This window comes from Erithacus rubecula (assembly GCF_903797595.1).
Source record: "Erithacus rubecula genome assembly, chromosome: 20".
NCBI classification, from domain to species: domain Eukaryota; kingdom Metazoa; phylum Chordata; class Aves; order Passeriformes; family Muscicapidae; genus Erithacus; species Erithacus rubecula.
The window spans coordinates 11,461,667-11,477,348 of NC_136672.1; the positions used below are offsets into that span (position 1 = coordinate 11,461,667).

At 63.4% G+C, this 15,682-nt stretch overlaps 3 protein-coding genes across 3 annotated transcripts; 2 read left to right on the top strand and 1 right to left on the bottom strand.

Annotated features, from left to right (window-relative positions):
* Window positions 1-7,620: 7,620 nt before the first annotated feature.
* Window positions 7,621-8,501, top strand: LOC306810533 (uncharacterized protein; the record flags this gene model as incomplete). Its single annotated transcript, XM_079323219.1, is given in 4 exon segments — window positions 7,621-7,811; window positions 7,948-8,116; window positions 8,118-8,326; window positions 8,422-8,501. Coding segments are annotated over 4 exon segments (525 nt in total). The 5' UTR covers window positions 7,621-7,744.
* Window positions 8,502-8,553: 52 nt separating this feature from the next.
* Window positions 8,554-12,272, bottom strand: AFMID (arylformamidase). The gene is made up of 11 exons (XM_079323840.1): window positions 12,149-12,272; window positions 11,946-12,036; window positions 11,766-11,870; window positions 11,644-11,692; window positions 11,407-11,492; window positions 11,256-11,328; window positions 10,903-11,000; window positions 10,660-10,738; window positions 10,378-10,507; window positions 10,032-10,136; window positions 8,554-9,945 (listed from the first exon to the last, which is right to left on the bottom strand). The coding sequence occupies exons 1-11, from the start codon at window positions 12,176-12,178 to the stop codon at window positions 9,916-9,918; spliced, it is 876 nt and encodes a 291-aa protein (XP_079179966.1). The 5' UTR covers window positions 12,179-12,272; the 3' UTR covers window positions 8,554-9,915.
* A 285-nt stretch (window positions 12,273-12,557) lies between these two features.
* On the top strand, window positions 12,558-14,662 carry TK1 (thymidine kinase 1). Its single transcript, XM_079323566.1, has 7 exons — window positions 12,558-12,669; window positions 12,903-12,934; window positions 13,026-13,139; window positions 13,216-13,309; window positions 13,642-13,731; window positions 13,815-13,934; window positions 14,036-14,662. The coding sequence occupies exons 1-7, from the start codon at window positions 12,604-12,606 to the stop codon at window positions 14,180-14,182; spliced, it is 663 nt and encodes a 220-aa protein (XP_079179692.1). The 5' UTR covers window positions 12,558-12,603; the 3' UTR covers window positions 14,183-14,662.
* The last annotated feature ends 1,020 nt before the right edge of the window (window positions 14,663-15,682 follow it).

Sequence of the window (15,682 nt, forward strand, 5' to 3'; positions counted from 1 at the left end):
CATTTAACGAGTGGGAATGGGAGCGCTTTACAGTAATTCCAGTAATTACATCGTTCATCCTTGGCAGCCGACACCAATTGGTGTCCAGCGCCATGGGATCGCGATAAGCCACCTGGCAGTGAGGCTTGGCAAGCCGCAGTGCTGCCGGGCAGCCAGCCAGGGCAGGGCAGGGCAGGGCTGGGAGCAAGGTGTGAGGTACGGTAAGGGCCCGCCCCGGGGTTCCCGGCACCGCGCAGGTGGCGGCCAGCAGGGCCCCGGGCTGAGCCCACGCAGCAGCGGGGATCCCCAGCCTGGCAGGATCCTACAGACACCCGCCCCCGGGGCATCCCCAGGGCACAGCAGGCCTGCTGGGCACTGAGCTGGAGCTGCCAGCAGCAGGATGCTCCAGCCACGCACGCACGGGGGCTTTGGGGCAGCATGGAGGGGGTGGGTGCCCACCTGCCAGGTGCAGGAGGGGCCAGGGGAAGGAGAGGAGGCTGCTTGTCACCCCCAGGACCTGCTGTGCCACCCTGCCAGCACTATTGCAGCTTCCAGGCAGGCGCTGCCCCGGCTCCTTCCTGCCATCGCCCGCCCGCCCTGGCTCAGCTGTGCCATCCCCGGGTGGTCTCCACTGGTGCTGGGGCCAGTCAGGAGCAGGGACAATTGGCACCCCAGGGACAGAGTGGGAGCCCTGCTGAGTCATCACTTCACTGTTCTCGTTTTTCCATGGTGCTGTTGTGCATTTGCTGGAAGCCAGCTCAGAGCCATGACTAATCTGTTCTCAAAACAAGCACAAAGCAAGCGCGAGGTTTGTGCAAACCCACGGGGAGGAGGTGGAATCACAGCACGGGGCTGGACTGGGGAGGCAAGGAGCTGGAGCAGCTGGGAATGCCCAGCCATGGAGCAGCCCTGCAGGCAGCAGCCTCCTGTGTGGGGTGGGCACCGCAGTGGTGGGCAGGGGCACTGAGGACCCCCAGCCTTCCCCCTGCAGCAGGGCTGGAACGGGCGCAGCATGCAGGGCAGGCAGGCGTGGGCCATCAGCACTCAGAGCCCCACGCACTATGGCCAGAGTGGGGCTCTCACATGGGTTGTTTTGCCTTATGGGGAAGCCACTGGAGGGGGAGGCCAGGGAGGAAGCACATTGATTTGCTGTTATTAAAACCAGAGCTGCTGTCGGGAACTCCACAGCCTGGCTGCCCTGGTGTGCTTCCTGGAAAGGGCAGTCCCGAGTGCCCTCACCAGCGGGAGACCGGGCCCCCAGAGCACCTGGCAGCAGCAGTGGGGTTTGGGTGGCAGCCGGGGCAGGCAGCCAAGGGCTCTGCTCTGCCCTTGGTGCCCACCGCTCTGCTGCCCAGCGCTGGGCTCCCGGTCGCCCGCTGCCCCCCGGCCCTGCTCAGCGCCCCCGGTGCCGCCCGCCCTGCTCAGGGAAGCCCTGTCACCCCGGGCGGGTGGCAGGACGGAGCAGGGGCACTCCGCTGAACTGAGCAGTGTTTACTGGAGAGGCAAAGTCATCGCTTCCAGTGGGGGATGAATCACCCCTGTCAGGAATTCTGCCCGGGGGCTTTTCTGTAAGAGCGTGGAATTTCAACACTGGCCGCCCGTGCCCTGCCGGGTCCCCCCTTCTTGCACAACCTCTCTCGGGGTTGCTGCTCCCAGCCCCAGCCGCAGCAGCGCTGAGGGGTCCCAGCGCCGAGGGTCCTGTCCCGGCACGGAGCACAGCCCTGCAGCTGGGCGGGGACCAGGCTGGGCAGCCGCCCACCCCCGGAGCTGTGCACCCCGCAGAGCTGTCCCTATGGCCAGGGGTCCCCACGGGGCCAAGGGCTCCCCAGAGCTCAGGGCTGCACTGACTGGCTGCAGCTCGGAGCCTCCACGAGCTGCTGCAAACAGAGAGGGCAAGTGGAGGGTGCCAGCTGCAACGGGGGCTCCATGGAGCATCTTCCCTCTGCTATGACCCCATCCCACATCCCACCCCACCGGGACTGGCGCTCCCCAGGCTGTGGGGGATGCTGGCAGGGTGGAGGCAGGAGGCTACAGATGGAGGGGCAGCCCCTGGAAAACCCCTGCCAGCTGCCACTGCCACCGTCCTGGTGCTGACCTGCTGTGAGGGGACACCACTGGCCCAGGGGCTGCCCCACCACGGGCCAGGCTACTAGAGAGAAGGTGAGAGGGGGCCAGAGCTTTCCCAGGAGACTGTGGTGACCCCGAGGAGCCCTGCAGCCACGCTGGGACTGGGGATTCTCTCATTTTCCACACACAGCAGAATCTCTGTGAGAACTGAGTGAGTGCAGAGGTGTTTTTGGATAAGGGGGAAGCACACTCAGAGCAGGAAATTAAACATCACCTTTGAGACCTGTGGCTCCTCTCAGCCTGGCACAGCACAAATGGGCTGTGCCAGCTCCCAAACAAACCATCCCACAGGTGAGGAGAGCAGAGCAGAGTGAATGGCTGTGAGAAACCAGAGATAAGTGTTCCACTTCCCAGCACCTCCTTTCCTGCACACAGGAGCAGCCATTCCTGGGAGACCCTTGGCAATGGCATCCCTGCATGGGCATGGCCTGTGTCCCTGGGGGACAGGGCAGCCCACGAGCCACAGGACCTGCAGCCCTGGCAGTGTCCCTGTGCACACCCTGAGCACCGGGGCCCACATGCCAGCCCTGCCCCTGTGGCATTGATTCCCAGCAGGAGGAAGCAGCAAATGCTTCCCAGGAGCCTGATTTGCCTGCCCCACTTTGCATGCCTGAGGGTGCCCAGGGACACAGAGCCACAGCCCGCACCCCAAGGCAAGGCAGGATCATCATCCCAGTACAGAGCACCCAACAGCCTCCCTGCATCTTGGCAGAAAAGGTGGGCATATGGGAAAGATCAGGACAAAGCACCTCAGCCGTAGGAATTAGTTTTATTTTTTCTTTTCTCTTTTTTTTTTTTTTTTTTTTTTGCTTTGCACATTCCTGGAAATGCACAAAGTGTCTGCCCTGACCTGCCTGGTAGGAAGCAAAGCAGCTTCCCTTGTCCCAGTCAGCCCCTGCCCCTCTCCACCATGCCAGGATGTTCCACTCCCAGAGGGCTCCCAGGACCCACAAGCAGCACGATGGAGCAGCTCCATCCCAGCCCCACACATCAGCCCCAGGCTGATTTACAGAAATCCAATGGCTGGGGCTGACGGTGCCTCCTGCCAAACCTCATTAACGGCTGGCCCGGGAGAAGGCAAACAGCTCCTGCAGCAACAAGGAAATCCTTGTTTAAGCATTTCTGGCCATGCAAGGCCCTTCACCCCATACCCAGGGTAGAAGGAGGAAGAGGAGGAGGTGAGGAGGAAGTAAGGAGGAGGTGCAGGCTACAAGCCCCAAGTTGGCACCACCCTGGCATTCAGGAGAACCGAGAAATAGACACAAAGGGACATGTCAGGGTCTGCACAGGGAGGGAGCCCCCAGGACGGGATGTGAGCCAGGGGGAAGCAGGAAGCTATGTGGGCATGGTGGGGGCAAAGGGCTCCCCCTGTGCTGCAGAGCCCTGCCCACGCTCAGTGCCCTGCTCCACCAGCACCAGCACACAAGCGCTGGCCATGGGGGCAGCGAGCTCGGGACACGCCAGGCTGTGGCTGGGAGCAGGACCAGGGTCCTGTCCACAGCGGGCATGGGACAGCAGCAGGGCTGGCCTTTGGACCTGGCACCGGTGTGATCCAGAGCGGCATCAATGACCTGCATCTGCCTGCTCCACGTGTGGCTCAGGATCTATTTCATCATCTGGAGAAAAGCATTTACTGCCAATAAACGGGCTAATTAATTCTTCTCAAAGACCTCTCAATTATTCATCTCAGGCCACAGAGAAAACAATTAGAGCACTTACCTCAGCCCTGGCTCAGCCAGCGCAGCAGCTGGTGGCAGGCCGGGCACAGCTCCGGGCACGGCTCCGGGCACGGTCTCCGGTGTACCCCACTCCGTGTGCCCACCCCCGGTGTGCCCACCCCCGGTGTGCCCACCCGCCCGCAGCCCCGCGGAGCGTCAGCAGGGGTGTGGAGCCGGCACAGCCGCAGCCCGCAGCCGTGCCCGGCTCCAGCGCTCTGCCGGGTGCCTGGAGCTCCCCAGCAGCACCGGGGCTGTGCCGGGGACCCCCGGCTGCCCCCTCCCCACAGCCCCACCGGGGTACCCCGTGCAGAGCGGCTTTTCCCCCACGGTTCTCCGGCTCCTTGGCCCTTGGAGTGTTCCCTCTGCCCCGCAGAACTGCCCCTGTTCAGGTGCACCCTGAGAAGAGAAACCCTCGGCATGGCGGGCACGATGGGCTGGGGGGCACGATGGGCTGGGGGGCACGAAGGGCTGGGGGGGCCCTTCCCGGACGGGCCTGTCCGGGACACGGCGGGTCCGGCTGCCCCGGCCAGCGGGCACAGTCCCCGACAGGCTCCCGGAGCCGCCGGGCCGGGCCGGGCCGGGCCGGGCCGGGCGGGCAGAGCCCCGCGGGTCCCGGCTCGGAGCCGCCCGTCCGTCGGGCGGGCAGCGCGGGCGGCCGGGCCGGGAAGGGTTAAGGGCGGCCGGCGCCCCCCCGGCGCGGAGGCCGGGCCCTGTCGGGAAGCCGGGATCTCTGCGGCGGTTTTACTGGAAAAGTCGCTGCCGGCGGAGGGGGGGCACCCGCGGGCCGGGGACGGGGCACCGGCCGGGACCGCGCGGCCACCGGGCCCGGCTGCGGACGGGGCTCAGACCGGGCTCCGCGGGACAGCCCCGGCTCCCGGCTCCCGGCTCCCCGCTCCCGGCTCCCGCACCGGACACGGCCCCGGGATAGCCCCGGGATAGCCCCGGCAGCCCCGGCACTGTGCCCGTCGGGGTCTGTCCCGGCCGAATCCCGGCCGGTGCCGCAGCTCGGGACACGGCACCGGGACCCGGCAGTGCGGCGGGTGGGACCCGGCGCGACCCGACCCGACCGGACCGGGCTGAGCCTGGACCCGGCATCGCCCTGCCGCTCCCGGCAGCAGCGAACCGCTCGGCTCCGTGGCTCGGGTCCCTCGAGAGCGAAGGACGGCAGCTCTCCGGAACGGGCAGTGCCACTGTCACTCGGTTGGGACGAGCTACGGAGCCCGAAGGGCAGGCGGGGGGAGCAGCACGGGCAGTGTGGCCGTAGGGCTAAGGCAGCCTGACAGGAAAACACCCCTAGCTCACGGTGAGCGCGTTATGGTCACTGCCAGGTCCTGAGTCAGCCCTTGGCACTCAGCACAAGCCCCGTGGCATTGCCTGGGCCACTGACATCTCCGTGGCCGCAGCCACCGGCTCTGCTCCGCAGACTGGCAGCCGAGCCTATTGCCAGCCTGTCCCATGCGTGCCGGGGCAGAGGGCTCAGCCCCAGCCCGTGATGCCCCGGGAGCTGCCGCCTGTGCTCCCCCTGAGCCCCTCCTGAGCCTCTGCAGCCGGGATGCGCCAGGCTCAGCCCTGGGGACGTGCAGATGGGGTGGCTGGGCCTGGCAGCCCTGGGATGGGGCTGCCCGTGAGGCTGGCAGCAGGGGGGCCCAGCTCCGGGAATCGGCCCCAGTGGTTGCCAGGCCTGTGGTAGGGAGGGGGGAAACCCGATCCTCCGCGGTGGGATCTGGGCTCCACTCCCGGCTCCCCATCCAGGCCTCAGATGCTAATTTTAGCCCTGGGGAGGCACGGCTGGAGCAGGACCTGAGCCCAGCAGGGCAGGGGCTTAGCGCACCAGGAGCTGGTGGGGGCAGGTGGTGACTGCAGTCCTGAGTGCAGTGTGCTCCTGGCTGAGCCCCCAGCTGCCAGCCAAGCCCCTGGCCAGATGCTGGCACTGGCCACCTCTGCCCAGCTCCTGTGGCTTCAGTTCAGCTGCTCCACATAAGGTCCCAGTCTGCTTCCACGGTCCCAGTGCTGGCCTCACCGTGGCCCTGCTGGGTCACATGCAGGGACAGCTCTGTGGGTGTTGGTAGCAAGGGGGGACACCCAAGGCAGGTCCCAGACCGAAATCCCAGGGCTGAATGAAAAGGGGCTCTCTGGAAGGCACCCAGCCACGCTGCACAGTCCTTCAGGAGCTGCAGCTGCTGCCCAGTGGAGGAACCCCTGACTGGGCTGGGGGGCTGCCCACAGCTGACCCTGAACTGCCCTTCAGCTTTGGGCACACCAGGACAATCAATCCCCCCGTCAGGTGCCTTGGGAGTGGATGGGTGAGTGGCTGGGAAGGCTCTGCTGAGGGATGCTCCAGCCATCAAGCAGAGCAAGTGTCTCCAAAGCCTGCCCTGCCCTTCAGCAGCCGCCCCAGGTGGAGGGGGATCCCTGGGCGTGGGCCCCAGCGCTGCTCTCCCCCAGCCCTTCACCTGCGGCGTGACCGGCTGTGCTGCCCGGCGCTTACTGGAAGAGGAAGCTGCCGGGAAGGCGGCGTGTGTGGCGGGGCAGCTTTGGGGAGGCTCAGCTGGGCTCAGCAGCCGGCACAGCTCAGCTGTCCGTGCTCCCAGGTCCAGGGCCAGTAACGGGAAGCGTCTGCTCTCAGTGACGGTAAATCAGATCGGGGAGATTAGAGGCCTTTTTGCCTAATCATGAGCAGCTTGAAGTTGGAGGACAAGTTCCTGGAACAAAGAGGAAATGGAGGCAGTAAATAAAGAAAAACTGTTAACATGTGGCCCTGTGTGTGAAAAACGTCTCCTGAAGGAGTGTTTATGGCTCACTCATCTGCGGGGCTGACAGGGTGGGGGGCGACAGGAGATAGTGAGGGAGGGGTTCCGTGGACAGGCAGGGGTTTGGGCAGAGCGGGCACCAGTGGGGTGGCTGCAGGGGGCTCAGGATAGGGGACCTGGGGCGGCCAAGGCTGGGGAGCACATGGCAGAGGGAGGGAAAGGGCACAGCATGGCACAGGCGGCTGGAGCACAGGACAAACACAGGTGGGCAGGGGCTGGGCAGCAGGTGCCCCTGAGGGAAAGAGGCACTCTCATGCACCAGCCCTATTGGTACCCTGCAAATGCCGGGAGAGGCTGGGGGCTGCAGAGTGGTACCCCCACCGTGCTGGCAGCAGGGAGTAGGGTCCGGCTGGTCCAGCCCAACCGGGGCAGGTGAGGGAGTCTCGCTACTGCTTGGACACATGCCCTCCCGCTGAGGGGCAGTGGGGGGTTTCTGCCAAGAGGTGGTGGGTCCCCTCAGAGCAGTCAGACAGTGCCGAGGTCTTTGAAGCTGCTCAGAGGTCCCAGAGCAGGGCTGCAGTGCCAGCCCACCTGCGGTGCCGTCCCACCGCCGTGGGCGCTGCCGGGGCACACGCGGCCGGAGCCGCAGCCGATGGCCAGCGGCCAGACCACCCCGTGCCGTGCCAGCCTTGCTGGCAGCGGGTGCGGGTAATTCCTGCTTAGATGTGGAAGGACACCGGGCGCTCCGTTCCGTCGGACACCCAGGATGGGATCCCGGCAAAGCGAGGGGCTGCGGACGGGGCAGGGCCGGGACAGCCCCACCCGTGCGGTGGGAGAGGGAGGCATGGGGGGCTCGTAGGGACGGCGTCCCCAGGCAGTCCCGGGAGCAGCCGCTGCTCCGTGCCCGCCCCGTGCGTGCGGGCCCCGTGCCCGGCACGGGCCATCCCGGCACGGCAATCCCGGGACTGGCGATTGCGGACGGACGATCCCCGGACGGGCGATTCCCGAACCGGCGATCCCGCCTCCTCCCGGGAGCCCTTGCGGGGGGAGGTCCCGGCGGTGCGGGCGGTGCCGCGGCGGGGGCGGCTGCCCCGGCCCGGGGGGGTGCCCCGGGGTCCCCCGCTTACCGTGCACCTGCGGAGCGACACGGTGACCCGGCCGTGCGCGGGGATGCGCCGCGCTATGGCCCGCGCCGCCGTGGGTGACCACGACAACGGGGGGGACCCGACAGTGAACGGTGCGCGGAGGGAACGGGCCAGCCGTGGGGTCCCTGCCTGCAGCCCCCGGTGCGGGGGCAGCCGGGACCTGCGGGCTCCCCAAGCCCCAGGGACAGCCCAGCGCCACCCCCTCAGAACATCCGTGTCCCCCCGCAGAGCTGCAGCTCCTGGCCGCGGGGACTCTGGGGATGGGCTCGGCTCTGTTCGTGCCCACGGCCACCATGGCCAGCCTCATCGCTGGTGTCCCCAGGCTGTGGGGCGCTGCCCCTGGCCCCCTCCCTCACGGCCTTTCTCTCACAGTGATGTGCCACTGGCAGCGCAGGGGGCCAGCTCTTCCTGGGCCGGGACAGCCACCTGCAGCTGTACGAGCACGGCGGGGCCGCGCAGGTGAGCGCGGGGCACGGTGGCGCTGGTGGCGCTGGTGGCGCTGGTGGCAGCGCTCGCAGGGCGGGAGGGCGGCCGCGTGCTGCCCTCCTCCGGCTGCCAGGGCCGGTCCAGGGGGAGGATCCGCTGCCAGAGCATCACCGGGACTGTTGTCCGGACTGGAGCCCCGTGCTCCATCCGCCACCGTCCCCGTCAGCTCCGTGCTGTCCCCTGCCCTGGGCTCAGGTGGCCGCTGTGCACTCCCAGGCTCTGCCGGGTCTCCCGGCGGCACGCTGGACCCGGAGCAGCTGGAGCTGGCCACTGGGATCTCCGCCAGGCTGGGCTGACTTTGGTTTGTCAGGCTGCCTGTTTGCCACATGCAAAGTTTGGTTAGAGCCACACAAATAGCCAGGTACCCAGTCTTGCTTTGACTTGTCAAGTTGTGGTTCCTTTCACATTTCAGGAGTTTGAAGAGTATCGAGCCACTGGGTTTTTGGAACCTACAGCCCAGCTTGCTTTTTAATCCATACAGCCCATATGTTCCCCTGCTCCCAGACCAACAAAACACTTGCAGTTTCCTTTGAAGCACGAGTTAGGATTAAATCTTTGTTTAAGCTTCTTCATTTAAAATATCTGAATTCTTTGTTCTTTTTATTTTAAGCAGTCCTGATCTATCTGTAGGCAACCTTTTAGCTAAGCTAGTAAGAGATGGAAAATAGGAACAAAATGAGTTTTAGCATGATGTGCATTACTGTGTTTCAGTAACCTTCCTGTTTATCATTAGGGCAAAACAGAAGAAAAAAAATTCTTCTGAACCTGATTTCCTTTTCTAGTATAATTTGTTGATTTCTAGCCTGAAGAACATCTTAGTTTAGTCTATAGCTGGAAAGCTGAAGGAGCATCTGGAATTTTAGCACCTGTCATATGTGATGAAGTTCCTGTTTTATGCTCATCCTACATTCATACCTAGTGAAAAATACAGATGGTGCTGGTTTGTATTTCTGAAACCTTCCATTAGCAGTTTCCATCTTTGTAGCAGCACAAGTGGGGGGCAGGGGGGAGTACATGAAGGTTTATAATCAGGGTGAAATCTCTGTGTGTGCTATGTAGGTACAATAACACACCTTGCAGGAAGGTACAGCTGCCAATGAAAACAAGTTTCAGCTCTGCTCATGGATTTTTTATCCAGATGAATGCTGATTGTTCAGCATTACCTAATGGCCAGCTTCTTTCAGAATTTGCAAAGGTATCTGTGCAAACTATGTTTTAGCACAATATATTTGTGCACTTTATTCATGATATCTAATACATTAATAAAGCACACATTATACAGTACACAACAATAAAAATAATTTCAATGAAGATGCTTAGAAGTAAATGAAATTTTAATTGAGATACTTTCATAACTACTCTCCCTACATGAGAGCTGCCTCAGGCCCCTCCTGTCCTGGGGGGCAGGACCTCCTCCCCGGTGGGCATGGCTTCTCCCCAGGGACTAGTGTTGCCAACGTGCAGCTTAAAGGACACTGAGGGAACAAACTTCATGATCCAGCTGGCCAGAGAGAGCCTTGCAGCCCTCAGTCCCTGCACTCCAGCAGGCAAGAGTGCCCAGGGAAGGGGCAGCAGCCTGGGCTGAGCAGAGAGGCACGGTGGGGCTGAGACAGGGGTCACCCTGTGTTAGACTGAGGAGGCAGGGGGTGCCAGATGCCTGTTGCCAGCACACAGGGCCATGGTCCCCCTCTGTTTACTCCTGACGTGCTGTCATGCTCTTGAAATCATGTTCAGAATCACCTGGGTGAGGAACCACAGCCTGTGAAAAGCCCCCGACCCTGCATCTCCTGGCAGGTGATCTGCCTTGGCACAGCCCTCCTACCTACCTGAGTGAGGACATAGCTGTCCTCTGACAGCTTCTCAATGACATCAAAGTGATCCACACCAGCCAGATCCAGCAGAGAGACGGACCAGCCTGCTGCACGCAGGGCCTGTGGAGAGAGCGGTGCCGGCAGGATGGACCCCAAACTCCACCTGCCCTGACAAGCAGCAGGAATAATGTGTTGGCAAGGATTGGTGTCCTCCAGTGAGCCAGAAACTGCTCTGGTTCAGCACAGAAGCTCTTCCTCCTGGCTGGGCATGTTGGTGAGGGCTGCCTGGAGCAGTGTCCCAACCAGAGCTGAACAGGGCGCTGCTGGAGCTCACCTGGCTTTAGTCCTGCGACCTGCTCACCTGGCTGTACTCCTGTGACTGCCTGCGAAACTCTGGAGAGTCATGCTGGGCCACAGCCACGAGCACCTCACAGGCTGCTGGCACTGCTGGGGGGACATGTCTCATGGGGCTGTTCCTCTGGGCCACCTCCCTGCAGGAGTCAGCCAGGGGAGCTGATGCAGCCCGTGGCTCCAAAGCCCCCGTGCTGTCAGCTGGAGCAGGACAGGGACAGAGTGCAGAGCCACTGGGCTTGGCCTGCCTGTGCTCTGTCTCCATGGCTGTGCCCACAGCGTGTCAGCTCACCGGCTCATGTTCAGAGCATCGTTCACGTAGGTGTGCACGAGGGGCTCCAGGTCATACACGCCGCTCACCAGCACCGCTCCTGCAGGCAGAGGCACTGGCAGGTGAGGAGCTGCAGCCTGGGGGGCTCCCACAGCCCTGGGGACCTCATAATCAGCCAACTGGGGCTCCACAGCCCTGCAGCCTTGTCCCAGGTGTGGAGACCAGTTCTTCTCCCAGTCCTGTTCTGGGACATGGCAACGCTACCTTTGATATCTGGCACCACTTGGAATTCCGTCCAGTCTGTGGACAGCACCATGGCTGCCAGGTGGGCCCCTGCCGAGTGTCCGCACAAGTAAATGCCTCTGGAAGGAGGGAGCGACTGAGAGGGACACCTGGGGACACCTCGCAGGCTGTGCAGAGGAGGTAGCACAGCCCGAATGTGTCAGTGCGGATGTTTCTCAATCAGTCAGCTGCTGCCTTGTGCATTGACTGGGGATTGTGGCCACAGACACTGCCCAGTGCTTGGACCAAGGTGCCAAAGCCTTTGTCCCACTGCAGGCTTGTTTGGCCTCCCCCAGCCACTCTCACAGACCACCCCCTGGCCTGGAGCTGCCCACCTGATCCTGGGGTACTGCTCCACCAGGAACACGAGGCTGCGGCGCACCTGCAGCACCATGGCGTCCATGTGGCCTGAGCAGAGGACAAAGGGCAGGGCTGGAGGGCGCGGGGCCGTGCAGGCAGCTGCAGCCTCTGCAGGGCAGCACCTACCTTTAGGGGCTATGTCGTATCCCACCGCCACCACCGCCACCCCCTGCGACACCAGCGGGGGGGCTGCAAACCCCGAATCGTCCTTACTGAGGGAGACAGAGGGACAGGCTGTGGGGCCAACTGGGGACTGCTCCGACCCCGTGTACCCAGAGCAAAGCCCGGCATCAGGAGGAGGGGTCAGCAGGGGTTGTGAGGGGATCCCTTCCCGAGGAATCCCCCACCGACACCCCGCCTCACCTCAAGCTCTGCCAGTATCCGCCGTGGATGTAGACCAGAGCCGGGAAGGCTGCGCAGCACAGCGGGGAATGAGCCCGGTGTCCGCCCTGCCCGCTCCCGTCCCCGCCACCCCCGCCACTCACTTTCAGAAGGGTCCGTGGGAAAATAGATGTCCAGTTTCTCCCGGTCCCCGCTGCCGTAGGGGACGTGCAGCAAGGTCTGCGCGCCGGCCCGGGCCCGTTCGGTTCCTGGGGGAGGAAGGCGGTGCAGCAGCGGCCGCGGCACCGAGCGCAGCCCCTGTCCCGCCGCCGCCCGCTCCGCACCTGCCGCCGTCACCGCCAGGTGCGCGTCGATGATGGTGTCCCGGTCCAGGCGGGGCGACCAGCGGCTGGGAGAGTAATGGTCCTCCAGCGCCTGCGGGAGGCAGCGGGGCTGCGGCGGGGGCCAGCGCCGCCAGGGCCACCAGAAAGCCCCGAACCGGCGGCCCGGACGAGAACCGCGCTCTGCCCTGCCTCGGGGCGCGTACCTCCGCGGACATATCCCGCCACCCGCCCATGGTGCGGCCGCTCCCGGTGTCGGTCCTGGTGCCGGTCCCGGTGCAGCTCCCCGTGCCGATCCCGGTGTCGGTCCCGGTGTCAGTCCCGGTCCCGGTGCCGCCTGCCCGCCGGGGGCCGGACCCGCTCCCATTGGCCGCTCCGGAGGCGAGGCCCGAGCCCGGGGGCGGGGCCGTGCGGTGGAGGCGGGGCCAGGCACAGGGGCCGGAACCCTCTCCCATTGGTCACGCGGGACCGGGGACGGAGCCGGCGAGCAGAGGGAAATAAAAATTTTGGCGCCCTTGTCGCCATTGGGCGCCGCCGCCGCGCGCCGGCTCAGACCCTTTCGCGATTGGTTCTAGCGGCAGCGCGTGGGCGGGAGGCCGCCTCCAATTGGCTAAGGCGGCCCGGCGGAGCGGCGCGCGCGGGCTCGGGGCGCCAGTCAGCCATGAACTGCCTGACGGTGCCCGGTGTCCACCCCGGCTCCCCCAGCCGGCCCCGCGGGCAGATACAGGTACGGGGTGCCGGGGCCGGGGGGTAGATACAGGTGCCACCCTGGGGCACCCGTGTGGGAGCAGATGCAGGTACGGCAGCGCTCCCGTGCTCCGGGCTGGGGGCAGGTACGGGCACCGGCAGGTGTAGGTGCCGCACCGGGTCACCGGGCTGAGGGGGCTGCGGGGCCGGGGGCCGCACCGGCGCTGGGTGGAGCCGTTGGCTGCTGTTGTGACCCCGCTGTTCTGCCCTCAGGTGATCTTCGGGCCCATGTTCTCCGGGAAGAGGTAGGCGCGGGGCGGGGGGCGCGGGGCGGGGGGCGCGGGAGGGCGGCGGGCTGAGGCCGAGCCCGAGCCCCGCTCACACCGTGCCTTGCAGCACGGAGCTCATGCGGCGAGTGCGACGGTTCCAGCTCGCGCAGTACCGGTGCCTGCTGGTGAAGTACGCCAAGGACACGCGGTACAGCTCCTCCGGGGTCTCCACACACGACCGGTGAGTTGCCGGGGCGGGAGCACCCCCCGGTGCCGCGGGGCTGCCCGGCCTGGCCCCTCACTCCCTCCTCCCGCAGGAGCACCATGGAGGCTCTGCCCGCCCAGCTCCTGCACGACGTGTACAATGAGGCGCTGGGCGCCGCCGTCATCGGCATCGATGAGGGCCAGTTCGTAAGTGCCTGCCTGCGGTGGGTGCCTGCCTGCGGTGGGTGCCTGCCTGGGGTGGGTCTGCTGGGCTCTGCTGGGCCCGGTACAGGCGACCCGGGTCCGTGTCCTTTGTGGGAGGGCTGGGAAGGAATGCCCTGGGGCGGTTTGATCCATGTGTTTATAGTCAAACCCTCCTGTAGAGTCCCTACAGACAGAGGACAGTGGGACTGGAGCCTAGACAGGGCACACGGCTCTGATTTTCCTTGTTCCTGGTGCTGCCCTCTGGGCATGTACTGTGGGATCTGGAGCCAAGTGCTGCCCCTGTCCTTCTTTACGATGTGCCTGTACCCCTGCAGTTCCCAGATGTTGTGGAGTTCTGCGAGACAATGGCCAACGCTGGGAAAACAGTCATTGTTGCTGCTCTGGATGGGACTTTCCAGAGAAAGGTAAAACAGTAATTTTGGTACAGCAGCTGCTTAGGGACCCTCATGGAACCCCCCAGCAGCATCTTGCCTGCTGTCTTGCCCAGGCCTTTGGGAGCATCCTGAACCTGGTGCCGCTGGCGGAGAGCGTGGTGAAGCTGAACGCGGTGTGCATGGAGTGCTACCGGGAGGCCTCCTACACCAAGAGGCTGGGAGCAGAGCGGGAGGTGAGTCCCTGCCCAACAGAAACTGCTTCACCTGGCCAGTGCTGCTGGTTCAGAGAAACTCCCTCCGGGAGCTCGCAGTCACTCCCAGATTTCCCTGCCAGGTTGAAGTGATTGGAGGAGCTGACAAGTACCAGTCTGTGTGCCGAGCCTGCTACTTCTGCATGCGAGCGCAGCCGGAGAACAAGGAGAACGTGCCCCCGGGCCTGAGGCAGCTGGAGACAGCTGTCCCTCGCAAGATCTTCACTTGACTGCTGGCAGAACTGAGGGCAAGGGAGCTCAGGGCTCATGGGCACTGGGTCTGCCTCTCTGCATCAGCAAACTGTCCAGAGCCTCAGCCCTCCCCACACCAGGCGCCTCAACTGAGGACACACCAAGCCTGATGCAGGTGGAAGCTGAAGCAAAAGCCTGGCTAGAGTGAGTTCCCACCTCAGAACAAGTAGAGAGACAAGCACAGTTACTGATGCTGCCACACACGGGCCCTGGGGCACTGCACGTGGAGCTGCTCACTGGCTCTGGCCAGCTGTCCCAGTGGTCTCAGTGTGCTCAGCCTGGCCCTGCTGCTGCTTCTGGTGCCTGTGAATGCAGCCCTTCTCTCTCGTGCACTGTTGCTTAATTCCAGGTTTCTCAAGACAATGCATGGTCAATGTATACAATGTAATTTTATTTTAAATGTAATTTTTAGTTTTCTTTCATAACAGTCTAAAGTAACTTGTCCCTTGTCACAGAGCTGTGACACAGCTTTTAAACTGACACAGGTGGCAGCCCAGCCCTAGGCAGGCCCCCAGCCTCTGCCAGCATGTTCTCTACTATTACTGCCTTGTCAATTATTGTTGAAACAGAAGAAGCTGAAGGAGGCCTAGCAGCTGACTCTTCTGAGGTGTTGAACCTCAAAGAGCTGGCTGTGTTCTGGCAGGCTGTGACAAATTCCTCTGGAGGAACTGGTCATAGGAAAAGCCTTCTCCAAATTCAGGGCAGTTTTTCTCAGGTTCAAGGCTGGTGCTGCCACTTTGGTGCTATGTTACCTGTCAGGGGTTTGGAGGCCCAGAGTTTCATCTGTCAAGATTTGGACAATTATTCCAGGGAAGACCCAGCTGCTTGGTAAAGGGGCTCTCTGAGGGGCTGCTTCTCCACTCTAGTCATGTCTCTTGCTCCCTCCTCAGCTTTCCAAAACTCTCAAGGCTGACTCTTAGTCTCCTCTAAGCTGACTGAAGGATCCTCTTCCCTCTTTGAGTCAGATGCTGGAAGGTTGTTGCTTCCTTACTGCCTGCAAAAGTGGTTTTTCCTGGAAGCCAGCATCCCCAGGCTCAGAGCAGAAGCTCTTTGCTCTGGCCAAGCCAGGCATCTGCATCTGAGTCCAGGGCTGCTGTTTGCCTGTGCCCTGGAAGGCTTCAAGAGCTGCCTGAACTGCCCCTGCTGCCACTGTGTCAAGGTGAGAATAACCACTCATGAGCACCAGGCCTGGGCTTTTCCCCCAGGGCTGGGGAAGGCACTGCTGCCACTTTAGGTTAATAAATAACTTAATGATCAATAATCTGCGTGTGTATTTTCTACCAGAGCTTTCTGCTAAGTCTTGCTGGCCATGGCCAGTGAGACAGCACGGGCTGGTTGCAGGGTGGGACAGCCACTCAGGCCTGGTGTTGGAGCTCTGCTCAGACCAGGGAGCAGGAGGGGAGCGTGGCCTAAAAATAGCCAGCAGCATGAGTGTGCTGTTTGCAGCACAGCAGTTGGCAGGGCTGCACGGCCCCACC